Below are 27,641 nucleotides of genomic sequence, written 5' to 3'. Positions count from 1 at the left end.
AGTCAGAAATGGTTTTAGGCCTATGTAGTGCTCTTGCCTAGAAAATCCCATGGACAGGGGAGCCTGGTGGGTTGCAGTCCATGGGGTCGCTACGAGTCTGACATGGCTGAGCGACTTCACTTTCACTTTCACACATTGGAGAAGGAAATGGCAACCCACTCCAGTGTTCTTGCCTGGAGAATCCCAGGGACGGGGGAGCCTGGTGGGCTTCCATCTATGGGGTCACACAGAGTCGGACACGACTGAGGTGACTTAGCAGCAGCAGCAGCAGTCCGTATTTGAGTGACCTAGCCTGTCGAAGGACATATCATCTAAATTATCAGTAAATATTTAAATAAAATTATGCATGATACTATTAAAGTCATTCCATAGTAAATAATAAAGCTAAATATGATATAAAACTTTAAAAAATTAAGGCTTTAAAAAGAAGAAAAAAATTGAGATGATAGTAAAAGTTCCCTTATACTTTGTAAATGTCTTCTAGTGAAATCTTGCTTTAGTATGGTTACATTTGTTACAGTAGAACCAGTACTGATACATTGTTAGCTTAAATTCGTATTTTATATTGAGGATTATTATTTGTGTTGTACAATTACAGATTTTGATGAATGTTTCCACCATTGTTGTATCATTCACTGCTCTAAAAGTCCCCTCTTCTTAACCTGTTCATCACTATACCCTTACCCCCATCCCTCAAATCCCTGGCAACCACTGTTCTTTTCTGTTGCCTTTATATAAGTTTTATATTTTCCAGAATGTCATATATTTAGAATCATACAGTATGGAGTCTTTTCAGACTAGTTTCTTTCATTTTAGCAATACGCATTTAAGGTTCCTTCACATCTTTTCATAGCTTGATAGCTCATTTTATTTTTATTACTGAATCCCTGGTGGCTCAGTGGTAAAGAATCCTCCTGCCAAGGCAGGAGACACCAGTTTGATCCCTAGGTGGGGAAGATCCCCTGGAGAAGGAAATGGCAACCGACTCCAGTATTCTTGCCTGGGAAATCCCATGGACAGAGGAGCCTGGTGGGCTATAGTCCTTGGAGTTGCAAGAGAGTTGGACACAACTTTGTGATTATACAAGAATAGTATTCCATTGTCTGGATACACTGTAGTTTATTCATTCACCTGAGTTAGGAATAAAACTGCTGTAGATATTCTTTTACAGGTTTTTGTGTGGACATAAATTTTCATCGCAATTGGGTAAATGTCTGGGGAGTGTGATTGCTGGGTCGTATGGAAAACTTTCTTAAAAAAAAAACTGCCAAGCTGTTTTTCACTGTGGTTCTCTTATTTTCTATTCCCACCAGCAAAAAACGAGATGTTGTCTCAAGCCAAAAAAAAAAGGATGTTTCTCCACATTATTGTCAGCATTTAGTATTATCAGTGTTTTGGATTTTATCCATTTTAACAGATGTGTGGGGTCATCAGTTTTGATTTGCAGCCTCCCGATGACACATGTTGAGTGTCTTTTCATGTTTATTTGCTATCAGTGTCTCTTGGACTTTTTTGGACAAGGTTTTAGGTTGTATGGTTGGACGAGTGCCTGCTTTTATTTCTTCAGTGAATTTGAGGATTTCCCTTCCACCAAAAGTTTTATGAAATTAAAAGCTTTGTTTGACTAAATTGTTCTATCAATTTAGGTACCTTGTAGAACTGGGCTGTATCAAGCCACTCTGTGATCTCCTCACAGTCATGGACTCTAAGATTGTACAGGTTGCCCTAAATGGCTTGGAAAATATCCTGAGGCTTGGAGAACAAGAAGCCAAAAGGAATGACACTGGCATTAATCCTTACTGTGCTTTGATTGAAGAAGCTTATGGTAAGCGAGATTAATAGATATCCCGAAATTATTTTTTTTTCTTTTTCTCCATGCTTTTCTGGCCTGTTCACACGTGTCATTAGCAAACTCATACAAAAAGTTTCTCCTGTAAATATTTAGTATGCAGGATTGGAAAACAGATGCGTTGTAGATGTGAAGAGAAGCAAGTGTCCTAAGTTTAGCCCTTTTTATGTTGGACTGTTAGGATCTTCTGTTCCCTGATGCTGCCCGCCATGATGATACTTTTGTATTCTTACTAGTACATCTGAACCTCAAGAGCACCCATATCTACTGTAGACAACGCCCCATTCCACTCTTCTAAGATTTTAGACTTCTGATTTTGCATTGCATTTCCCAGTTCCTGTGCTCCTAACTGTAAAGATTTCTAGTTTCATTAGAAACAGTAGAGTCACGATCTGCCTTTTGGTTTCCTCATTCTTCCAATCTCAGTTCTACCTGTACCTTTAATCATTGGTTTATCATTGTACATTATAACTTTTACAGTCCCTAAGTGGTTTTCATGTATAACCACTATTGAAAACCACTGCTCTAAGGTCTGTTTATTCCTAAGATTGGAATTAGGGGTCATAGGGCACAGTTATCTTCAGTTTTATCAGATAATGCAGAATTGTTTTCTAAAATGACTGTAACAGTTTACCACTTTCTAAAAGGCTTGATTATAAAACCTATATTCCTGCATAGTGTAAGAAATTTTGAAATGTATAAAAAGACAAATGTTCCTTTACCCAGATATTTTGCTATAGAAATCTTGTTAATTTTTGGATGTGTATGTGTGTGTGTATATATATATATATATATATATGGTTTTTGATATGTATATGTACTTTTTTTTTTCTGAGCACTGTTAACATTTATTTCCAGTATTGCTGTAGCCATTAGATTGCTTGTAAACTGTAGGTAAAAGAAAGCCTAGCTCGGATGTACTTCAACTTAGTAAAGGGAGTATGTGTTGGCTAGTTGTTCTGGTTGGACTTCTTCCTTAAAGCAATATAAATTGATTCTGGCTGATTGATTTATGGATGTTACACCTTTGTTGAAATGATATTGGTTAGCTCAGAGCCTGGATAGATAGAACCAGAGCTAAGAATAAACTTAGGCCACAGACACAGTCCAATAGGAAAACTTCTGCTACTGGCCTTAGGCACAGGATGATGTGACTGTTACAGAAATTGCTGCTTCTGGGGACTGGCTGTTGCTTGCACACACATTTAAGATGTCAGTTTTCATTACTTCTATTCAATTGTAACTGGAGGACTATTTGCTGTGTTGTTGCAAAATGCTTATGGGAAGTAAGTAGAGAATCTTCCTTTACATCAGAGAAGCAAACATGGCAAAATACAGTTTTATTAAAATTTCTAACAGATATATAACATTTTTTAAAAATTCTTCATTTTAGGCCTGGATAAAATTGAATTCTTGCAGAGTCATGAAAACCAAGAGATCTACCAGAAGGCCTTCGATCTTATTGAGCATTACTTTGGGACCGAGGATGAGGACAGCAGCATCGCACCCCAGGTTGACCTCAGCCAGCAGCAGTACATCTTCCAGCAGTGTGAGGCACCTATGGAAGGTTTCCAGCTTTGAAGCAATCTCTGCTTTCATGTCCCTGTGTCAGACCAGGCTACTCAGTCAAGTCCTCTTGTGGAGCCCACAGTCCTCATGGAGCTAACTTCTCAAATGTTTTCCATAATACTGTTTGCGCTCATTTGCTTGCCTTGCGCACCTGCTCTCTTCCACACATCTGGAAAACCTTTGGCTCTCTGTGGTGGAATACCCTTCTAATAAAAGGGTAATAATCAGAACGGCCCACTCTGTTATGGAAAACCCTAGGCTTTCGAGATCCGCACTTACATATTATAGAGTCATGGGAATATGCACATGTTAATGTGGCTCCCTTTTTTTTTTGTGGGGGAAAAAAGAGGACTCCTCATTCCCTTTAATGTGGGAAACAATACTGACATTAAAAGATGAGACTAAATCTTTACCTTGAATTTCACACAACTACTTGCAACAAGGGAGATGTTTAGACCTGTTGTGTACTTCCGAGTACTTTTCATGCGTTCTTCCACAGTGAACCCTTGGATTAACTGGTGGCTTTTTCCAGCCAAACTTGCATTAACCCTTCCTGAGATCGGATGGCTTTCTTTGCTCTGTTGATGCCGTTCTCCACATAGTAAACCATCCGCTCCCTCACCTTCGGCCTTCAGTGAACGTGCTTCTAGTTGTCAGGAATGCTGAGGAATTAACACTTTGACTCTTACATGTGATACTGGTTTGAAGATTCCCTTAGAGCAGAAAGGAGAGGGGCACATATTAATTTGTATGGCTGTTGCTTCTCTTTGGTCTTATGTGTCTTAGGATTTGGAAGTGGTACAGTTCTAATACTGGTATGAAGATTTAGAATCCTTAGTGATCAAAACCGTATCCTGTAATTCAATAAAAAAGTTAAAAACAGAAAAAGAAAAAAAAAACACCCTCTGATTTTCCCAGACTTAACCAGTGTGACTAGGGCTGTTTCTGCATTAAAACAAATGTTTCAGGCTTTGTGGTCCTGATCAAGGTCCTCATTAAATTGGAGTTCACCCTAGGTGCTGTTCCCTTCTGTGACTGGCAAATAGCATATGCTTCTAAAGGTTGCTTAGGGATTATTTTTTTCCTTAGTTAGGTGCAGCTGGATTCTAGTGTATTCATGCTGCCCATAAGTAGCATCCTTATTTTCAATGACTATCTTCTGGACAGACCTGTTTAACCCAAATAAGGGCAGTGATATTTTCCTTATAACCTCATTGTTCTCTAATCATTTCATCTCCTGCTAGTACTGCCCAGTCAAGTCCCTTCCGTAAAATAAAAAGTTTCTACCTTCTGGCTCATTTAATGACTACAACCTCTACCTACAAATGGCGCTTCCAGTACTGTCTTCAGTAATCCACATTTGTGCTCGGACTGGAATGAGAAAAATAAGCTTAATTGCCAAGAGAACTGCAACTGAGTTCAATACGATTTCTTGGTGCTAGTTGGCCATCTTGACTCAATGTTGGGACACATTATCAGAGAAGATTTTTTGTTGATGTGCTGTTCAAAATGAATTCTGAAGGAAAAGTTGCTCAGTTCTTTTTCAGAGAATATCCTTTTAAACCTCTTTAATCTTGTCCTCTTCTAGAATTCATTATATAACCCCAAAGCTTAACTATTTGAAAGTTCCCCTGACAAGCTGTCGTATCTCTGGTAAATCCTGCTGAACATTAGGGATATTCAGAGCTTTCATACCTCATCATGTTGTTTAAACCACCAACTTATGTGATCTGATTTAAACTTTAATAAGAAATCCACTTCATTCAAAATAGGAAGATACAAAGACAGAGGACATTTATCAGCCAAGTGTGTGATGCACTCTTCGCATCTAGTCTGTAGCTGTGTCTGTGCTCTGGAATGGATGCCGTCTGCTGACGTCTGTGACTGATGGAGCAGCAACTGCAACACTAGTCAACTCCGTCTATAACTTACTTTTTCTAGTGCTGCTTTATGCTGAAAGAACATTTTAGTTTACTGCACTTGACCTGTAAAAGACTTTGGTTCTTTGTAATTTTAGGGACAAATTAGTTGGTTAATTTAAAGAAAAACTTTCAATGTTGCCTTTACATCACATTAAAATATAACTTCTTTCAGAAGGGTAATAGAAGCACTGAATGATAGTAAAATTCTTGTTTTTAGCTTTGACATTTTTTGTGGCTGAGTTTTTTTAAATTGTAAATTACTGGTAACATCATTTCTCTAGGATGTTTTAAATCATGTCCCGTCTATTGGATAATTTAAAAAATTTCAGCTTGTTTTGATAAATCAGTTTGAATGGAAAAAATATAAAATGAAGTTTCCCCAAATTAGCAAGCAAAGCACACACTGGGAATTTTTGTTAGCAACTGCAGGTGTTTCAATGAATGAAGTAAAACAAAATCCATTTAACTGATGTGGTCTATTGTCTGTCTTAAACAAGAGGAATTTATCTTGCTCCTGTCCTAGAAGTTCATGAGCCATGAGATAGCTAATTTTTTCTTGCAGTAAGTTTTTAAAATATAAAAGTTGGAATTGATTAAAAGTTAAATCCCATCATAACTGTTGGAACTGATAAAGCACCCTTTTTAGTAACAGAAGGACATTTTAGAAGGTAGCTGTTAAAAGTCCTGTTTTTAGTTCTCTACCGAGGCCTGGTGTGCTGTGATTCATGGGTTCGCAAAGAGTCGAACACGACTCAGCGACTGAACTTAACCTGGCAGATTGTGTTAATTTACTTTCACTGAGATGTTAGTCATTACAAAAGCATGCTAATTTCAACACAGGAAAACTCTTCTGCAGTTTTATATACTGCTCTGGGGGAAAGTGGCTTGATTTTCCTTTCTCCTTTTTTATTTCCTCCTCTAAACTTTCAAAGTGTATTCTTTGAAATGAGAACTTCAGTTGGTGGGGAGGGGCGGGGAAGCACTGATAACATTTGGGATGTAAAGACACTTTGTATCTGAAGGATCAGCAGGTAGATCATGTGTTAGACTGAAAGACACCTAGAAAGGTAAAGGTGATAGGTATGAAGAATGTGAGATTTAGGAGACACAGTTCTCCATGGAACACTTTATGTTGTCACTGAGTAATTAAAACCTTTTTACACTTTGTCAGTTGTACTGATTTTGAAAATTCTGTTGCCCTAGGATTGTATCTTCCATCTGCCAGATAAAGCTGGACTCTGGGTTGTTTTTCATCATTATTGTCACAGATATAAACTTTTGACAGTTATCCCATAATAAATCTGAATTATCCTAGATTGTTGCTGATTTTGCATAAGAAAAAATATGTTGTATATTTTATTAAGCAGACTTTGTCAGCTATCCTCTGTTGTACATGGCCACCCAAGGGCAACTATAAATTTACTTCTCCAGTGCTAAATAAATATTTCAGTTATTTAACCCCCCCAATTTGAGGTTGCATTATGAAAGTTTTCCTCAGCTTAAATAATTTTTCATTTTGTGAACATTTAATATCAAGAGGCAAGTCATTATAACTGTTAAAGGGCTTGGGACTTTCTGCATATATTGGGAATTGTGATGTCTAAGGGTGATTTTCAGTAAAGAGGGGATCCACTTTTAGGAAGAAGTATTATTTGCTTTTCATATTTATTGTGTTCTACCTCCTACATTCCAAAATTTGCTCAGACAGGTGTACCTATTGTGTAAGTCTCATCTGAACTTTTTGCCATCTGAAGCTTTTAGCTGCAGCTGTTAGCTTCTGTTAGAACCATTTTTTTCTTCTGTTATGAGGTAAGCAGAGTAAATATATATATCTACCCAGTTGAGAAATATTTGTGGCTACCTTTTTCTGTCATCAGAAGTTAAAGTTATATATATATGTGTGTATGTTTTTAAAGTAATTGAAGACCAGATGTGGCACTACGAGTCCAGTAAGTCTGCTCTGATTTGGATAATATTCTGTAACAGGCTTTACTGTAAGGAAAAGATAGTAACAGTGGGTACCAGAGCATCATAAAGGTGTGATAAATACCACTATATGCTTATTTTTAAAATATCAGATTGCTACCAAACATAAAATTCATCTGGAAGTTTGGAGTAAGGAGAAAGGATTACGGTAGATGAAGTTCCATTCTGTTTTCAGATAGGAGTAGACAAAGAAATCCTAGTCTGTTTTCTTATAGGTCAGATAAAGGGAACTAGTCTTTATTTGAACCACTTCAGTCCTCCAGGTGCCTGGTTAAGGACTTTTACTTTCTCTTATTTAATCCTCTTAACCACCTCTTTGAGGTGAATAATTTGTCATTATGGTGACAAAATCAAGACTTAGGAGAATTTACTTTGCCTCAAGGTCACAACCCTTAGATACTGTCCAAAGGTGGGGGAAAGCCCTGCAGTTTGTGTGTCTTGAAAGCAGTAGTCACAAGTGTTCTGTGCCAAGAATTCCCAGAACAGGACACGGCTGCCACAGCTGGGCCAAGTTACTTGTTTTGTTGGGCCATTCTTATTCTTATCAGCACCTTGAAATGACTAAATCAGGTATGAACTGCTTTTAGGCTACACAATCCGGAGTGTAGAGACTCAATCCAAACATCTTTCCTCTTCTGTGGTGCTAAAATTTTCTATGACTTGACAAGTTAAAAATAACATGATTCATTGAGTTTAGTAGCATAACGGCTAAACTCAGAAACATGTTTCCATTCAACAAATTCAAATGTAGAAAGCAAAGTACTGACAGAGGGAAAGGCTTTGGAATGAAGAATGTTGCCATAGAAAGCAACACCATCCACGAATGTGAATTTAACACAGCTGACTTCCTAAAGGATTATCAACCCAAGGAGTGTCCAAAGTTTAAAAAATTACCTTTTAACGTATGTTGTTATGTTCTGCTTACCTCGTCATTTTGACCACTCTATGTCCTTTTTCAAAGTGTTTTTACACTTTGATTTGGAATGGTTCTAATGATTCTTTGTACTTGAATGTGGTTGGTCAGGTCATGGATGAGTGCCTTGCACACAGTAGACATTCAATAAATATTAAATGACTGAAGGAAGGTGCTTCTATGTGATATTAGTAAAGGGTACTGGGCTTTCTCTGATAGCTCAGTTGGTAAAGAATCTGCCCAGCAATGCAGGAGACCCTGGTTCGATTCCTGGGTTGGAAGATCCCCTGGAGAAGGGAAAGGCTACCCATTCCAGTATTCTGGCCTGGAGAGTTCCACGGACTGTAAGTCCATGGGGTCGCAAGGAGTCAGACATGACTGAGTGACTTTCACTTGGTTACAAAAGAAAGCTCAAAGGAGTTCTTTTATGCTGCTGTTGGAAACCAGGATGAACAACTCTTAAAGCTAGCATCTCAGCATGTGTTTTATATGTAGTTCCCTTTCTGGAGACATAATTTGACCTTAAGTTTACAAAATCAAACACTATCCTAAGACAAGTTTTGTTACATAAAAAAACCAAAACTCAAAAATGCCTTCTGAGAAAAGTTAATGGGTATATTTTATAGGGTAACTAATATTACCAGCCCCATGCTTATATATACACCAGAAATAGCTCATCAGTCTCTTCTGGCATACTCTTAAGAAGAAAAACATTTTCGGCCGATTATATCCAACAAATGTGGAAGCTCGTGGTTTAGACTACTAAATTTTTCATTTTTACATATTGCATATATTGCTGCATGAGAATATTTTCTTAATGCATTCCTCCAATTTAAGTGACAAATCAGTAGAAACAGATATATTTATTCACTGTGATTGCTTCTCTACCATTTTTGAGAGACTTCACTGACCAGGTATTTTTCTGAAAACAGTCTTAGTTCCTGCAGACTACACGATCATCCATAGTACACAGTTGTTGGGTTTACAAATTTCTCGCTTAGATGACTGTTGCCCCCATTTCATTTGCCATTTTGGAAAAAAGTATTCTTCTAATTTTAAAATCAGTATGTGGTCATTTCTGTGATCTTGAATTGTTTTCCAAAGAATAAAATTACTCTCTGAATTCCTTTATCTATACCCACTTAACTTGAGGAAGCCAAAGGAGCCCAGAGGGTGTCAGTATGGATCACTGCCTTATTTAACACACTTGTGCCCACAATAATGGAGAGGGATCTGGACAGGTTGGAGTGCAAAGTAGCATACAGAGTGTAGAATCTTTCTGATGATGAGAATCCTCTTGGGAAGTTCACACTGACTGTTCTGGTTTGCTGAGGGCAGTCCTGGTTTTTAAATCAACACCTGTTAATTATTTTAATTAGTGCCCTCTTTTACTTTAAAAAAATTTAGGTAAGTTATAAGGCCACCCCATACTTGGCCCAAAGAGATTTTCATATATTTAAATTGTTGGTGGTCTTAAGCAACTGGGTACTTCAGATTTCAGTTACGCTTGATTTTTGAGGTCTGGGTTTGGCAATCAGACTTACTATGAGGGAAGTCGGTCAAGCTGTTCTGTAGTATAGGAATCGCCCCCAGGCCATTAAGGTTCAGCACTCATACCTCCCAACTTTTTTAATATAAAAAAAAGACCCATTTGTGGTAGTATTTCTTTGTGTCTGTCTTTTTAATTTAAAAATATTCTATACTGTTGTGCTGGGTTTTGCCATACAACACTGTTAACAATAGGCATGATGTGGCAACCTAGTTGTCCATCAACTGACAAATGGATAAAGAGGATGTGGTAAATATATACAATGGACTATTACTCAGTCATTAAAAAAGAACAGATTTAGGTCAGTTCTAGTGAGGTGGATGAACCCACAGCCTACTATACATAGTGAAGTAAGTCAAAAAGAGAAAAACAAATACTGTATATTAACACATATGTGGCAATATTTCTACTTAGACTAGCTCTAACTTTACTGGATGGCAAGGAGCATAAACCTTTCAACCACAGATGAGACTTTCAGTTCTAAAACTTTTATGGGGAATTTAAAGAAACTTTAATGGGAGAGAAACTTACAACATCACTTATCTGGTGAAGACTAAACATAGCAAAAAGAGAAAATTAGAAATGGGTCCGAGTAAAGAACATTTCTTGTGTGTTAGTCGCTCAGTCATGTCTGACTCTGCGACCCTATGGACTGTAGCCCACCAGGCTTCTCTGTTCATGGGATTCTCCAGGCAAGATACTGGAATGGATAAACATTCCCTTTTCCAAGGGTATCTTCCTAACCCAAGGATCGTACCTGAGTCTCCTGCATTGCAGGCAGATTTACTGTCTAAGCCACCAGGGAAGAACTTTGCTTCAAGAGTCCCAAATACAAATCTCCAGTTACGGTTTCAGTCACTTTGAAGTGAAGTGAAGTCACTCAGTCGTGTCCGACTCTTTGCGAACCCATGGACTGTAGCCAACCAGGCTCCTCCGTCCATGGGATTCTCCAGGCAGGAATATTGGAGTGGGTTGCCATTTCCTTCTCCAAGGGATCTTCCTGACCCAGGGATCGAACCCAGGTCTCCTGCATTGCAGACAGACGCTTTAACCTCTGAGCCACCAGGGAAGCCCTCAGTCACTTTGGATTTACTTATATTAGTATTCCCTGTTCTACACACTCCACAGTTGCTGATGCTCCCCTCTTCCCAAGGAAGTAAACTATGATACTCTTTGTTCTAATTCATAATGAGTACAATATCAGGACTATATGTGAGTGTTAGAACATGACTAATGAATAAAGATTTAACTAGTTATATTCATAGCTTTTTCTTTACATGCGTTCCAGATACTAGTCATACAACATTCCAGATACTAAGAAATGAATAATGAAAATTTTTCCAATGAAATTTTAAGAAAATTTGATGAAAAATTATTTCTGGATATTCCTGTCAACAGGAATATCCCTCATGCTGGTGACATTTCTAGTGGGCTAAATAAACTTAAGTACCAACACCCATCCTAGCCCTCATACTGTGTGTTTACCTTGTTTAGTCACTCAGTGGACATGAATCTAAGCAAATTCCAGGAGATGGTGAAGGAGCGGGAAGCTGGCATGCTGCAGTCCATGGAGCTGCAAAGACTCAGACAAGACTTAGCAACTAAACAACAACAATTTCCTTTCTTTACTCTGTGTTGGAAAAATACAGATTTACTTATATTCTTTGAAACAAAGCCTATGCTTTATTCTGTGAAGTGCTTTTAAATTTTTTTAATGAATTTAGAGTGTAAATTCAGTAACAGTCACACTAACCCTATCAAATAGGAGGAGGAAAGAAGAGGCAGGAGGTGTTTAATCAGTTTAAAATAATGTAAAAACAGATGCTCCAAACCATTTTAAAGATGCTCTTCCCATTCTTGGCACCTCATTGTGTTTATACCATTAATTTGCACTAGCTAAGACAACAACTGTCTAAATTCCAAACTAGAGCAGTAGGGTGTTTAAGTAATGAGGTTTTTATTAGTTTACTATAGGTGTAATTATGCTGTTGTGCCTTATAAAAATAAGACATTCAATTATCCCCAATAAGTATAGATAGGGGACGCTTTTGTTTCCAAATGCTGTAATTCTTGACTGACAGAAAACATCATGAGACATATTTGCCTCTTGACTTCAACCGGCTAGCAGGAAAGCCTTTCAAATAGAACACAAACCCTCTCTTGGGCACTCTTTATTGAGCAATTAGGGTCGGCCCTCCCTATGTGGGTTATACAACCTCAGATTCAACCAACCACAGATGAAAAATCCTCCCCCCTAGAGTTGGACTGTGAAGAAAGCTGATCGCCAAAGAATTGATGCTTTTAAACTGTGGTGCTGGAGAAGACTCTTGAGAGTCCCTTGGACTGCAAGGAGATCCAACCAGTCCATTATGGAGGAGATCAATCCTGGGTGTTCATTGGAAGGACTGATGCTAAAGCTGAAACTCCAATACTTTGGCCACCTCATGCGACGAGTTGACTCACTGGAAAAGAGTCTGATGCTGGGAGGGATTGGGGGTAGGAGAAGACGGGGATGACAGAGAATGAGATGGCTGGATGGCATCACCGACTCGATGGACATGAGTTTGAGTGAATTCTGGGAGTTGGTGATGGACAGGGAGGCCTGGCGTGCTGTGATTCATGGGGTCGCAAAGAGTTGGACACGACTGAGCGACTGAACTGAATATCCATAAAGTTACCAAACGCAAAACTTGTTTCATCTTGGCAACTATTTACATAGCATTTATACTGTATTAAGTATTGTAGGTAATACAGAGATGACTTATAGGGAAGGATATAAGTAGGTTATATAAAAACACTACATCATTTTATACAAAAGAGGAGCATCCAGTGGATTTTGATATGATGTGTGGAGGGAAAGGAAGGGGGTGGCCCTTGAACCAATTAACCTGCAGATACCAAGGGATAGTCTATAAAGGATTGGAGAAACTAGTCAGGCTTTCATTTTGGGTAAACCTGTTCTTGAGTAAAGAAACCTGGAAAGCGCTTCTGCTGCGTGGCTAAATGGTAAAGAATCCGCCTGCCAATGCAGGAGACACAAGTTTGATCCGACCCCAGTATTCTTGCCTAGAAAATCGCATGGACAGAAGAGCCTGAGGGCTACAGCTATGGGGTCGCAAGAGTCAGACACGACTTAGCGACTAAACAACATCGGAAAACCACGCATCTTTCATATATTTCACGGCCACTAGTCACTTCTTAAAACTAGGGAGGGCTGGCTGAAGCCTAATTGCTGCTGCTGCTGCTAAGTCACTTCAGTTGTGTCCGACTCTGTGCGACCCCATAGACGGCAGCCCACCAGGCTCCCCCGTCCTTGGGATTCTCCAGGCAAGAACATTGGAGTGGGTTGCCATTTCCTTCTCCAATAAAGCCTAATTACTAGTAACTTTACACTCTTTTGAACTTACCTGATGGCTCAGATAGTAAAGCGTCTGCCCACAATGAGGGAGACCTGGGTTCAATCCCTGGGTCGGGAAGATCCTCTGGAGAGGGAAATGGCAACCCACTCCAGTATTCTTGCCTGGAAAATCCCATGGACGGAGAAGCCTGGTGGGCTACAGTCCATGGGGTCGCAGAGTCGGACACGACTGAGCGACTTCACTTTACACTTTTTTTACCCCAATCCACCTTTTCTGTTCGAAGCATCTAGCAGATCTGAACTTTCCTTGTCTTTGGAAATTTAAGCCATAAGAAAGTGCTAAAAACGTTTGCTCATTTCCCCCGGCACTACCATGTCAGGCTACCTAGGCGCTAGCCTTTAAAGGCCTCTAAAACTTTTTTTTTTTTGTCCTTCCCGAACACTTCAGTTCAGTTCAGTCGCTCAGTCGTGTCCGACTCTTTGCGACCCCATGAATCACAGCACGCCAGGCCTCCCTGTCCATCACCAACTCTTAGGGAACACATTTAAATCTGGGCATAAATTTGGTTACGTTGCCCCCGCCTACTTGCAGGCCTTCGAACCCGCCACCAGGCTCCACATAACAGCTGGAGAAGAGAACGAAAGCCACCTGTGAGGCAGGAACTTACACGGAGTCACCGGCGCTGAGTGGGCCCAGGAAGGCTAAGAAACGCGCAGTGTGAACGGCCTACATCCAAACCCATGTCCGCAGGCATCTCGAAATTCAGTTCTTTCCCGTCACACGGTTTCCCAAAAGTAATGAATGGTCTCCGAAATACAGCCTCCCACACTATCCAGCAAGGTCTAGAAAAACCCCTTCCTGCATAGGCAGGAAGGAAACCCCTGCGTCTGCTTTTGCGCAAGCGTAAACGGACTTCTCCGACACGCCGCCTCGGCCCGGAAGAAGGGGGAGGGGCATCCTCTGCGCATGCGCCCTACGCTCCCTGCGCATGCGCCCAGCTCCCGGCTGTCATGCTCACGCGTTATTCCTTACGCAGCTGTTTGGAGCGTCGGCCGCGGGTGTGGGCGTTAGGAAATCGTGTGTATGTAGGTTTTTGCTTAGCTTCTGAAATCTTGTTTAAAGCGGCGATTATTCATGCTCAAAGTACAGTGTCTAAATTCAGGCAGGTAGGGGTGCTGACTACTCATATTTCAGAGCTGGGGGGCGAAGCGGTGAAAAGTATTTTCTGTGGGTTCCGCACCCCACCCCACCGCTTGCAGCTTTGAAGCGCGTTTTACTGTCACAAAACACCCAGCGTTAATACCTTACTTGCTGACAACGCACGGGACCGTTTTAATAGTATTTCTCAAGTATTTGTTTAGAGAAGCAGCAGCGAGGAAAAAGTGAAGTAGTCCAAGCTGTGCTGCTGAATCAGTGTATATCGTCGTTTAAAAACGATCCAGAAATTAGTCACTAAAAGACTTTGTTTTTAACCCGATGTTTTTAATCTTCATTTTGCTGTATACAAAGCCAAAATACGGACTGCTTGGTTCAGGACCGGACATCTAGCCAACCTACAGACTTCGAGCTTCAGAGTCATGACTACAGAGCAGTCAGGAAACGTGAAAGCAGAGCCGACTCTCCCCTCATCTGCCAATCAGAGCAAGCCAGTGTCTGAAAAACCAAACTACGCTCTGAAATTCACTCTGGAAGGACATACGGAAGCAGTATCATCAGTTAAGTTTAGTCCTAATGGAGAATGGCTAGCAAGTTCTTCTGCTGATAAAGTAATTATAATTTGGGGAGCCTATGATGGAAAATATGAGAAAACACTTAAAGGACACAGTCTTGAAATATCAGATGTTGCCTGGTCATCAGATTCCAGTCGTCTTGTTTCTGCCTCAGATGATAAAACTCTAAAAATTTGGGATGTGACATCTGGAAAATGTTTGAAAACACTTAAGGGGCACAGTAATTACGTTTTTTGCTGTAATTTCAATCCACCCTCCAACCTCATCATTTCAGGATCTTTTGATGAAAGCGTGAAAATATGGGAGGTGAAAACAGGCAAGTGCCTTAAGACTTTGTCTGCTCATTCTGACCCAGTTTCTGCTGTTCATTTTAATTGTAGTGGGTCCTTGATAGTATCAGGTAGCTATGATGGTGTCTGTCGAATCTGGGATGCTGCGTCAGGTCAGTGTTTAAAAGCACTTGTTGATGATGATAACCCTCCTGTCTCTTTTGTAAAATTTTCTCCAAACGGTAAATATATTCTCATTGCAACTCTGGACAATACTCTTAAACTATGGGATTACAGCAGAGGCAGATGCCTGAAGACATATACTGGTCACAAGAATGAGAAATACTGCGTATTTGCCAGTTTTTCAGTTACTGGTGGAAAATGGATTGTCTCTGGTTCAGAGGATAACCTGGTATACATTTGGAACCTTCAAACTAAAGAGATTGTACAGAAATTACAAGGTCATACAGATGTGGTAATCTCAGCAGCTTGTCATCCTACAGAAAACATCATTGCGTCAGCAGCATTAGGAAATGACAAAACAGTTAAATTGTGGACAAGTACTTACTAAAACCCTTTAGAAATCAAGTGGTAGAGTCAAACTGGCCAAAAAAAGATTAGGTATTTTAAAAGATGGTGTTCTTTCGATTTTGGCATGTATTTTGGTTTTGTATTTTTTTAAACATTGTCTTGCATTATAAGAATTTAAGACCTGTAGCCTCAGTTTACAAAATAAGACAGTTGGAAATGCAAGTTTAGATCCCAGGGTTTCTGACTGTAATCTTGACGTCTATGGTTAATCTCTTGTGTCTGTTCTTGAACAGATTCTAATTCTATTCTAGAGGATCACTGTATTTGATAAAATTTAGAAGCTCACAAAACAGGATGACTGATTAAATGAGGGGAACAAGGGAGTTTGGAGTAACTCCAAGGTATTTGGTTTGGGAGATCAGACGAGAATAAGCCTGGGATGGTGGTGGACTGGAGATTTGTCAGATGCTATTCCCACAGTTTAAGTGACAGCCTTCATGATGGGATGTGAAATGGTCTGTGGAATCAAGTTTGTAATTTGGGAAAAACAAGTAATGGTTGTGTTTGTTCTGAGTCTTTTTACCAAGATAAAAAGTAAAAATAAGCCAAATCAAAATTAATAAAGGCATTTTACCGTGAGAGGCATTTACCTCTCACTACCATGCCAGACTGCCCTCTCCTGATTCTCAGGTCTAGCTCAATGTCTGAGTAGTAAAGCCTCTTTCTTATTATGTCTACCCACTTCTGCCCATGCTACGAACTCAGTTCAGAAATCACCACTTTGTGGAACCATCACTGCCTGCCTGTGCTGTAATGGTTTCACAGGTCATGTGTCCAGTAAATTATGAGCTCTGTAGACTCTTAAGTATGTTTTAGTCATCTTTGTATTCTCAGTTTTTGTATATAAAAGGGACTCAATGTTTGATTAATGACAGTGAATTATACCACCATCACAACTTCACTTGTTGCCTGACTTCAATAAATTTTGGAGTCAATTCCCCATACTATTATTTTTATTAAAACTTAAAAACTACCTAGCCATAGCCTCACTTGTTAACTCATTCAAACAGGGTTTATAGGAAATACAAATTGGAAAACGTTTTCTGCCCCCTTTACTTGTAGAGACATGATAAACATGAAAAAATAATTCAGAAATTAAGCAAAAAATAGTAACAACAATCACTTAATTGAAAGTGGGTACTATAGAATACAAAAGGAGACAGTTTTGTCCTTGTTGCTTATAATGGTCCTCATGAAATCTGATTTGCTTGAGAAGTTGTAAGCAATATAAGATACTAGAATTACTAGTAGGGTGTGTGACAGCTCAGAAGTTAATATGTGAAGCTACTGGGAGAAGTGGGATTAGATGGGGGAAGGTCTTAAATCCTGGTCATAAAATTTATATTCAACCCCAAAGGAGGCAGTCACTATTACAGTTACTAAATAGGATAGCTGACACAAAATGATGATATGAATTCTTGCTGCATGGTTGGATTTTCGAGCTTTGACTTAAACATGTTACAACAATAAATCTTCAAGAATACAACACATAAAATTTTTTTAATGCTTTGTAAGTTAAAATGGTATTGTTTTATGAAGAAAAATGACTTACTTTAAAAAAAATACATTAGATTTACCCATACTTAAAATCTACATTTAGATAATATGCAAGTATCCAAAAATATTAATCAAAGACGACTAATCTGCTAAAATGTATATAAAGTAATGTTTTTTGATGATAAATTTTGCAAGTGATAAAATTCAAAGAGCTTGTTATCTAAAAGCTAAGGTCAAAGTACTCTATATAGATAGACACAGTTATCAGATAGATTATGAAGCTGTAGACTAGTAGATGAGTACTAAACTAAGTTCCCAAACAGCTGCATGTATTATTTAATGTGATATAACCCTCTGAATGTTTATAAGGACTTGCCATCCCTTAAAACTCATGAAGCATGTGAGAATAAATGAAATACTTACATAGAAACCAGCATCCATACCTAAATATGAGACAACTTGTCATCCCCGTAAGACTAAATAAGATATATATGAGGTACAAATGCTTATTTTTCACAATAATAAAATGCATTTGATAGCTTTTCATAATTGAGAAATTTAGTGTAAAAGCAGAAGGAAAGGACCAGTTAGGAATTTTAAGCTACAGCACAGAAGAGGCAACTGTGATGGTCCCAAGTAACTCCATGGTGCTGGGATTTCAAAATCCTCAGACACTTGTGGCCAGAACGCCATTATCTCCTTGCCAGGACTTTTTCAAAGACTGCTGTCCTAAAAGCCTCTGTTTACCAGCACACCTGACAAAGGCAGAGTGTGGTCCAGCTGCTTCCCAGAGCTCTTGAGAAGCACCACGGCGTTCAGGGAGGTAAGCTCTTTGGCGTGCACCTGGGCAGTGTACTCAGCTGTCCCTCCTTACCGCTCCAGAAATGAGGACACACAAACCATTTGGCTTCTGGGGAGATGTCACTTTGGTAATGGGAATTAAAGTAGGATATGGGACCTGACTATAAAGAAGAGTTAATAATAAAGTTCAAATAAGTCATCTCATTTTTCATTCTTTCATTTTCTTGAAAAAACAGGCTGCATTTAATCTAGATCAAACTGTAGTGTTCGAAAAGACTCTTGAGAGTTCCTTGGACTGCAAGGAGATCCAACCAGTCCATCCTAAATGAAATCAGTCCTGGGTGTTCATTGGAAGGACGGATGTTGAAGCTGAAACTCCAGTATTTTGGCCACCTGATGTGAAGAGCTGACTCATTTGAAAAGATCCTGATGTTGGGAAAGATTCAAGGCAGGATAAGAAGGGGACAACAGAGGATGAGATGGCTGGATGGCATCACTGACTGAATGGACATGAGTTTCGGTAAACTCTGGGAGTTGGTGATGGACAGGGAGGCCTGGCGTGCTGCAGTTCATGAGGTCGCAAAGAGTCGGATACGACTGAGTGACTGAACTGAACTGAAAGTTGTGAAATATAGACAAGTCATTTCTTTAAGAAAATTTATTTGTAGCTCAAGAGTGGAAATAGGGAAGCTCATATACCACATTCTTTTTAGTAAGGCCTATTGCTGCAGCATTATTTCTAGATCTTCAAAATCCAACCAACACCAATAATATCTGCTACTCTGTTTTGGCCTTCATAGCAGCTTCTTCTCTCAGACGAGCTTTCTTTTCTAGGTTCAGGCTTGTTAAAGTCTCATTTCTTCTGGCAGCCTAAAGTGAAACGAATGTGAACAAGAGATTATGCCGGTTCGGGGAGGATGTCATTACCTGACGTGGCAAGTACAGGCATGGTGGAATGATTCGCTGCTTGTGCACCAGGCACAGCAGCCCTCTTCATGTGCCTTCTGCCTCCTCTAATGCTCCTAGTATGGCAGTCCATCCATTCAAGCACAAGAGAAATGCCACACCTCTGCCTTCTCTTCCTTTCTGGCCTCTCTGTTTAAATCTAGCCTCTCTTCTCCCTTTATAATATATTCCCTTGACTCTCTTTTCCTCTCTTTAGTATTAAATACCTTTTTGTTTCCATTTCTACCCCCTTTTTTCCTCCTCTCTTCTTTGTTGCTACCATTTCTCCATCCCCAACTCATTTGTATACTTTCACACCCTTCTAGTTCCTTATTCCTCTTTTACCGAAAGCATTCAGCTTTGGGGATCCCAGATTTCACCATGACCAAGTACTACCCTTGATAACTCCCAGCAGTGTCTATCTTGCCACTCCATCCTATGAGAGTGAAGAGCTGTGGAGGAGATGCAACTGTCCTCTTCCCTTCCCTCCCTCTGACTTGTTACATCTCTGTGAAGCTTACATAAACAGTCCAGTTTCAAATTTTCATACCAAATGAGTGAAACCAACACCCTATAAGGTAGTGTTTTTCTTCAGAAATAAGTATGGAGAGGGGCGGAGAATCATAATGGTTAGATGATGAAGAGGACAAAACACAATGGCTAATTTCTCTCTTCTAAATCACAGTAAGTTCAGAAGATAGTCATTCCAGTAGCATTTGCCAACTTTTCAGAAACAGACAGTTCCATAAAAGAGAAATAACATTTATGGTATAGGATAGGAGAGCAGCTCTTTATACAGTGTATACCCTTTCATGAGGCTGGGGGGATCGCAGGGAGTGATCTGTTTCTGGAGTATTTAAACTCAGCTAGCATCATCAAGTGGAGAAGGCAATGGCACCCCACTCCAGTACTCTCGCCTGGAAAATCCCATGAACAGAGGAGCCTGGTAGGCTGTAGTCCATGGGGTCGCTAAGAGTTGGACACAACTGAGCGACTTCACTTTCACTTTTCTCTTTCATGCATTGGAGAAGGAAATGGCAACCCACTCCAGTGCTCTTGCCTGGGATGGGCTGCCGTCTATGGGGACGCACAGAGTTGGACACGACTGAAGCAACTCAGCAGCAGCGGCATCATCAAGCAGACAAAACCAACGCAGATTTCTCAGGATTCTTAGAATCCCTCTGTTTTGTTTGATATGCTTCTGTAGGTTCAGTCTGAGAGCTAAGCATGAAAAGTCAAAGAGGGAGGCAGGAAGAATACTGAAGTGGGGTAGGAACACAGTTGTCAAGAGAACTTGACCCAGGCCTACACACTTGCCCTTCATGCTGTCATAACATCAGCCTAAGTGGTTGGTATTTTCTATTCCAAGACTCTAAAGAGAGTCAGAAGTTCACTTTTACTCTGGACTCACTGCGCATAAGGAAGTCAGTTATCACTGGGTTTGCAAAAGAACCCTTGTAAATGCTTGACAACAGATGTAAGACATTTCTTTCCATGTGGAAGCTGTGATATATAGAATTGGACATGGGCTTTAAATAATGGCTTGGCCAGTACTGCTGCATAGAAAAATATCTGTATTTTAATCACAAGATAGTAATCGGCAAACTTGGCTCTACATTTTTGTCTTGCCACTTACTAGCTATGTGACACTGGGAAAAGTAACATCTCTAAGTTTTGGTTCTTCTTTTACAAAACATGGATAAGAGAACTGACCTCTTAGGTTCTCAGAATTATTGTGGTGATTAAGTAAGTTGAACAATGTGCTGTGCTAAGCTGCTTCAGTTGTGTCGGACTCTGTGCAGCCGTATAGACTACAGCCTGCCGGGCTCCTCCGTCCATGGGATTCGCCAGGCAAGAATCCTGGAGCGGGATGCCATTTCCAACTTCAGGGGATCATCCCAACCCAGGGATCAAACCTGGGTCTCCTTCATTGGCAGGTGGATTCTTAACGACTAAGCCCAAGTTTTTAACAATACCTGTTATAAAATGAGCACTCAATAAGTGGGAATACTTTTCCTGTCACCTCAATCAGGTCTAGATTCAAACTGTGGCTCTGCTATTAGGGAGATGTGTGTGAACTTGGGTAAGTTACTAAGCTTTCCATGCTGTTTCCTCATTTATTAATGAGGTCCTACTAAACTATGGAAAATTCTGAAAGAGATGGGAATACCAGACCACCTGACCTGCCTCTTGAGAAACCTGTACGCAGGTCAGGAAGCAACAGTTAGAACTAGACATGGAACAACAGACTGGTTCCAAATAGGAAAAGGAGTACGTCAAGGCTGTATATTGTCACCCTGCTTATTTAACTTATATGCAGAGTACATCATGAGGAACGCTGGGCTGGAAGAAGCACAAGCTGGAATCAAGATTGCTGGGAGAAATATCAATAACCTCAGATATGCAGATGACACCACCCTTATGGCAGAAAGTGAAGAGGAACTCAAAGGCCTTTTGATGAAAGTGAAAGAGGAGAGTGAAAAGGTTGGCTTGAAGCTCAACATTCAGAAAGCAAAGATCATGGCATCTGGTCCCATCACTTCATGGGAAATAGATGGGGAAACAGTGGAAACAGTGTCAGACTTTATTTTTTTGGGCTCCAAAATCACTGCACATGCTGACTGCAGCCATGAAATTGAAAGACGCTTGCTCCTTGGAAGGAAAGTTATGACCAACCTAGATAGCATATTAAAAAACAGAGACATTACTCAGGCCAGAAGGGAGTGGCAAGACATACTTAAAGTGATGAAAGAAAATACCCTACAGCCCAGATTACTATACCCAGCAAGGATCTCATTCAAATATGAAGGAGAAATCAAAAGCTTTACAGACAAGCAAAAGCTGAGGGAATTCAGCATCACCAAACCAGCTCTCCAACAAATGCTAAAGGATCTTCTCTAGACAGGATACACAGAAAGAGTGTATAAACTTGAACCCAAAGTAATAAAGAAAATGGCTACGGGATCGTACTTATCAATAATTACCTTAAACGTAAATGGGTTGAAATTTTCAAAAAGGCTAGGAAACAATTCTCATAGCCATCAATAGTTCAGTGTTGAGTTCATGAATAGTTTTTAAAGTTTGGGACAAACTGTAGTATTTGCTATTTGAAGTACTATTTGTAATTGGCATATTACGATGTAACATTGGTCTTCATTTCCAACTTAAAACGCCTAAAAATGCCTAACAGATTTTTAGATTTGTGAATTTTAGTTGAAATGTATTTTACGATGTTACTAAACCTGCAGAAATATTGAAATATTTCAGAGAACTTATTCACTGTACATTTAATTTATTTTATTTATAAAAATTATGAACTGTAGAAAGTTTTACTTGTTGGGTCAAATGCTTGTTGCTTCAAATGCTTGTTGCATTTGAAGTGCTAGTTACAAGAAAATCAAATACCTTCAATGTATAAATGCTATTAAGTTTTTAAAGGACTCTGGAGTATAAGTAAGTTTGTTTAAAAGAAATTTAGTCTATTCAACCTGAATCAGCTCTGTCAAACATTAATTAAAAGCCTCATTTAAAAAATAAATAAATAAATAAATAATGGTGGTGGGAGGGAGGGTTGGGAAGCTGGCTGGAGGTGGAGGTGGTGAAGTTTATAAATCTAATTAAAAATGAAGTTGCATTTCCATTTTCCAAATCCACCCATCCACCAGCGTACTGTGTCACTAGACATTATGTACGATTTTACTTTGCGACAGAAACCATTACATTTAAAAATTCATTACAGCAAGGTGAGTTGACACATGATGGATGCAGCTTTAATTCTGCCATATATTATTACAGTTAAAATGTAAATGATGAAAAATATTTTGTGCTTATCAGCATTTATGTGGAAATGTGTTTTACAGTGATATATGATGTTATATTTCTATTATTGTGATGAAAAAAAAAAAAAGCAATACAAAAAGACGAAGTGTTTATTAAAACATGAAAAAAAAAAAAGAAATAAATGGTTTTGCAGCACTGAAGAAATTATAGAAAGTAAATAAGCTAGATCAGACCTGTTTTATGTAGTAATTTTATAGTTTATTTTAATTATTTCAGTTAGTTCTGATTGTTCAATTAAACTATTGTAATGCAAATAAATAAATAAATAAAATTTAAAAAAAAAAAAAAACAGAGACATTACTTTGCCAACCAAGGTCCGTCTAGTCAAGGCTATGGTTTTTCCCGTGGTCATGTATGGATGTGAGAGTTGGACTGTGAAGAAAGCTGATCGCCGAAGAATTGATGCTTTTGAACTGTGGTGCTGGAGAAGACTTGAGAGTCCCTTGGACTGCAAGGAGATCCAACCAGTCCATTCTAAAAGAGATCAATCCTGGGTGTTCATTGGAAGGACTTATGCTAAAGCTGAAACTGCAATACTTTGGCCACTTCATGCGACGAGTTGACTCACTGGAAAGGAGTCTGATAATAGGAGGGATTGGGGGTAGGAGGAGACGGGGACGGCAGAGAATGAGATGGCTGGATGGCATCACCGACTCGATGGGCATGAGTTTGAGTGAACTCTGGGAGTTGGTGATGGACAGGGAGGCCTGGCGTGCTGTGGTTCATGGGGTCGCAAAGAGTCGGACACGACTAAGCGACTGAACTGAATTGAACTGAATAATAGTATCTACCTTGCAGTGTTGTTGTAAGATTTAACTGAGATAACAACAAGGTACCTGGAAGACGGTAAGACAGTTATTAATAACGACTGGATTTGTGGACCTGAATGCCTATGTACTGCTTAGGAGCTTAGACAGATGGCCTAGTTGGAACATCCAAGTAGAGAACAGTGGGAAGAACACTCACCAAGACTAAGGCAAAGTGAGGATCAATAAGTCCATGTATTGTGAGTGCTTTACAGACACACAAGCAGGCATCAGTATATATGCCACCGTCATACAACTTGTTTCACATTCCTTATGACACCTGTGACAACTAAAACCTTTTTTTACTTAACCAAAACTACTTTAGTTCTTCAGCATGCCAAAGTTAGGATTTGCTATTTACCTCCAGGCATGATAACCTCAGGTTTGGTCCTACCATATTTTATTTTGTTTCTTATCATTTCTTGTATAGGAAGTGACTTCCTCATCACAGAGAATAAATACAAGAGTTAACCCCTGATTTCCTCTAGGTCTTTTGTGGAAAATACATAAAGATAGAAGCCCACTCTTACCTTCTTGCCCTCAATAACCATCAATATGCATCCTGCCACTGTCAAGGCAATCATTACATAGCTGATCTTCACCCGGAGCTTGTTCTTTGCAGCATCGAGCATCTCAAACCTAGCAATACAATGAGATCATGAGAGAAAGTTAAAATCTCTGAGTTGTCAGAGGATATAAATCTCTGTGTCCCACAAATCAGGAGTGGAATGATGCCCATAAATATAAAAAAGGAGGTGAGACCCAAAGATCTCATAGGACTTTGGGGAGGATGCAGCATTTTCACAATTCACTTTATATTTTTATATAAATCACGATAAAGGGGTGGAGATGAAGATAGTGGGACTGAGAAATTCCAGCTACACACTATGTCAATGATGGGAAAGAATTTAGAGGATCAATTTATCCAAAAGTATGTGAAGATCTTCACACTTCAATAAACCTTGCTTGGACATCAGGAACCAGCTGCACTAGCTTTGGCACTGCAGTTAAATATCACTTGGATCCTACTGCTTCAATTTCTGCAAAGGTCAACAACTATAGTTTAATTGGAATAGGCTACACTCAGACTCTGAGGCCTGGTATGAAGCCTCCATTGTCTGCTCTGGTAGATGGGAAGAGTAGAATGCTGGAGGTCACAAACCTGGGGTTGCTCTGGAGCTGGAGGATGAAAGAAACCTCCAGGAATGGGTATCAGAAGATCTGACTGTAATATATTTGCAGTGTGACCAACAGGAGCCCCATATACCCAAGGTGATCAAAACAAAGGATGATCTAAATAAGAGCTGTATTTTAAATATTTAGATAGTTACTTATTAGTTGGTTTCTAGTTGAAAGGGTTATCTATCTGGTTACCAATGCTGCAGTTGTGCAGTCACCGATACACTGCTATGCTATGCTAAGTCTCTTCAGTCACGTCCAACTCTTTGTGACCTTATGGACCACAGCCCACCAGGCTCCTCTGTCCGTGGGATTCTTCAGCCAAGAATATGGAGTAGGTTGCATGCCCTCCTTCAAAGGATCCTTCCAACCCAGGGATCAAACCCATGTCTCTTGCATCTCCTGCATTGACATGTGGATTCTTTACCACCAGCACCACCTGGGAAGCCTATACATTACTTAAATGTATTTAACTGTTAAAGGTGCTATCTGCCAATAATAAAACACACTTTTATGAAAACTGAAAAAAACCAAAAACCAAGAAAAATCTCAAACAGCCTAACCAACCATCTAAAAGAACTAGAAAAACAAACAAAACCATAGCAGAAAAAAATAAAGATCAGCAAGGAAATAAAACAGAGTTTAAGAAAAAACATTGAAAAAGATCATTAAAATCAAGAGCTCATTTTTTGAAAGGATAAAAATAAAAAAATTTCTGGCGAAGCTAAACAAGAAAAGAGAAAGGATCCAAATAAGCAAAATAAGAAATAAAAGGATAAATAATAACCAATGCCACAGAAATTAAAAAAAAAACCCAACCATTAAGAGTATACTTTGAACAATTATATGCCAACAAACTGGACAACCTAGAACAAATGGACAAGTTCCTAGAAACATACAGCCCCCAAATGAATCAAGCAGAAATAACTAATCTCAACAGACTGACCACTGGAATAGAAATAGACTATGTAGTAATAATAAACAAAACAAAATAATAAACAAAATAAATAAAACTCTCTGCAAACAAAAGTCCAGGACCAGATGGGTGTACTGGAGAATTCTACCAAACACAGAACTTACAATGATTGCTCTCAAAGTACTCCAAAACATTAAAGACGGGGGAACACTCCCGAAGTCGTTCCATGAAGCCACCATCACCCTCATACCAAAATCATACAAAGACACTATAAAAAGAAAACTACAGGCCAATATCTTTGATAACTATAGGTATAAAAATACTCAACAAAATATTAGGAAACGGAATAGCTGTGAAAAGAAGAGGAGTGAAAAGCAAAGGAGAAAAGGAAAGATATAAGCATCTGAATGCAGAGTTCCAAAGAATAGCAAGGAGAGATAAGAAAGCCTTCCTCAGCAATCAATGCAAAGAAACAGAGGAAAACAACAGAATAGGAAAAACAACAGATCTCTTCAAGAAAATTAGAGATTTCAAGGGAACATTTCATGCAAAGATGGGCTCGATAAAGGACAGAAATGGTATGGACCTAACAGAAGCAGAAGATATTAAGAAGAGGTGGCAAGAATACACAGAACAACTGTACAAAAAAGATCTTCACGACCAAGATAATCATGATAATGTGATCACTGACCTAGAGCCAGACATCTTGGAATGTGAAGTCAAGTGGGCCTTAGAAAGCATCACTACAAACAAAGCTAGTGGAGGTGATGGAATTGCAGTTGAGCTATTTCAAACCTTGAAAGATGATGCTGTGAAAGTGCTGCACTCAATATGCCAGCAAATTTGGAAAACTCAGCAGTGGCCACAGGACTGGAAAAGGTCTTCATTCTAATCCCAAAGAAAGGCAATGCCAAAGAATGCTCAGACTACCGCACAATTGCACTCATCTCACACACTAGTAAAGTCATGCTCAAAATTCTCCAAGCCAGGCTTCAGCAATATGTGAACCGTGAACTCCCAGATGTTCAAGCAGGTTTTAGAAAAGGCAGAGGCACCAGAGATCAAACTGCCAACATCCTCTGGATCATGGAGAAAGCAAGAGAGTTCCAGAAAACCATCTATTTCTGCTTCATTGACTATGCCAAAGCCTTTGACTGTATGGATCACAAGAAACTGTGGAAAATTCTGAAAGAGATGGGAATACCAGACCACCTGACCTGCCTCTTGAGAAACCTGTATGCAGGTCAGGAAGCGACAGTCAGAACTGTACATGGAACAACAGACTGGTTCCAAATAGGAAAAGGAGTACATCAAGGTTGTATATTGTCACCCTGCTTATTTAACTTATATGCAGAGTACATCATGAGGAATGCTGGGCTGGAAGAAGCACAAGCTGGAATCAAGATGGCTGGGAGAAATATCAATAACTTCAGATATGCAGATGATACCACCCTTATGGCAGAAAGAGAAGAGGAACTAAAAAGCCTCTTGATGAAAGTGAAAGAGGAGAGTGAAAAGGTTGGCTTGAAGCTCAACATTCAGAAAATAAAGATCATGGCATCCGGTCCCATCACTTCATGGGAAATAGATGGGAAAACAGTGGAAACAGTGTCAGACTTTATTTTTTTGGGCTCCAAAATTACTGCGGATGCCGATTGCAGCCATGAAACTAAAAGACGCTTACTCCTTGGAAGGAAAGTTATGACCAACCTAGATAGTATATTAAAAAGCAGAGACATTACTTTGCCAACCAAGGTCCGTCTAGTCAAGGCTATGATTTTTCCAGTGGTCATGTATGGATGTGAGAGTTGGGACTGTGAAGAAAGCTGATCGCTGAAGAATTGATGCTTTTGAACTGTGGTGCTGGAGAAGACTCTTGAGAGTCCCTTGGACTGCAAGATCCAACCAGTCCATTCTAAA

The 27,641-nt window shown here is 39.5% G+C and overlaps 3 protein-coding genes and 1 long non-coding RNA gene across 5 annotated transcripts in view; 2 read left to right on the top strand and 2 right to left on the bottom strand.

Moving 5' to 3' along the window:
* Positions 1 to 4,374, top strand: part of KPNA1 (karyopherin subunit alpha 1) — a 69,062-nt gene extending 64,688 nt beyond the window's left edge. For both annotated transcript variants that reach the window (XM_055393912.2, XM_088837522.1), the window contains exons 13-14: positions 1,647 to 1,825; positions 3,243 to 4,374. In XM_055393912.2, the coding sequence (XP_055249887.1) occupies positions 1,647 to 1,825; positions 3,243 to 3,430 (367 nt within the window). In that variant the 3' untranslated portion in view covers positions 3,431 to 4,374. The remainder of the gene's footprint in view (positions 1 to 1,646; positions 1,826 to 3,242) is intronic.
* Positions 3,175 to 14,071, bottom strand: LOC148778762 (uncharacterized). Its single transcript, XR_016037722.1, has 2 exons — positions 13,815 to 14,071; positions 3,175 to 12,268 (listed from the first exon to the last, which is right to left on the bottom strand). It is a non-coding gene; the product is annotated as an uncharacterized LOC148778762 (long non-coding RNA).
* A 111-nt stretch (positions 14,072 to 14,182) lies between these two features.
* WDR5B (WD repeat domain 5B) lies at positions 14,183 to 17,510 on the top strand. The gene is made up of 2 exons (XM_055393988.2): positions 14,183 to 14,228; positions 14,657 to 17,510. Exon 2 carries the CDS (start codon positions 14,725 to 14,727, stop codon positions 15,715 to 15,717), a length of 993 nt encoding a protein of 330 aa, XP_055249963.1. The 5' UTR covers positions 14,183 to 14,228; positions 14,657 to 14,724; the 3' UTR covers positions 15,718 to 17,510.
* Positions 17,511 to 18,767: 1,257 nt separating this feature from the next.
* Positions 18,768 to 27,641, bottom strand: part of FAM162A (family with sequence similarity 162 member A) — a 47,463-nt gene continuing 38,589 nt past the window's right edge. Inside the window, exons 4-5 of the mRNA XM_055393989.2 lie at positions 24,157 to 24,265; positions 18,768 to 18,905 (exon numbers count right to left, since the gene is read on the bottom strand). Coding sequence (XP_055249964.1) covers positions 18,813 to 18,905; positions 24,157 to 24,265 — 202 coding nt within the window. The 3' untranslated portion in view covers positions 18,768 to 18,812. The remainder of the gene's footprint in view (positions 18,906 to 24,156; positions 24,266 to 27,641) is intronic.

Source organism: Moschus berezovskii, chromosome 1 (genome assembly GCF_049115385.1).
Source record: "Moschus berezovskii isolate FMDL1 chromosome 1, NW_MosBer_1.0, whole genome shotgun sequence".
In the NCBI taxonomy this organism is placed as follows: Eukaryota; Metazoa; Chordata; class Mammalia; order Artiodactyla; family Moschidae; genus Moschus; species Moschus berezovskii.
This window is presented reverse-complemented; position numbering and strand designations above follow the sequence as displayed.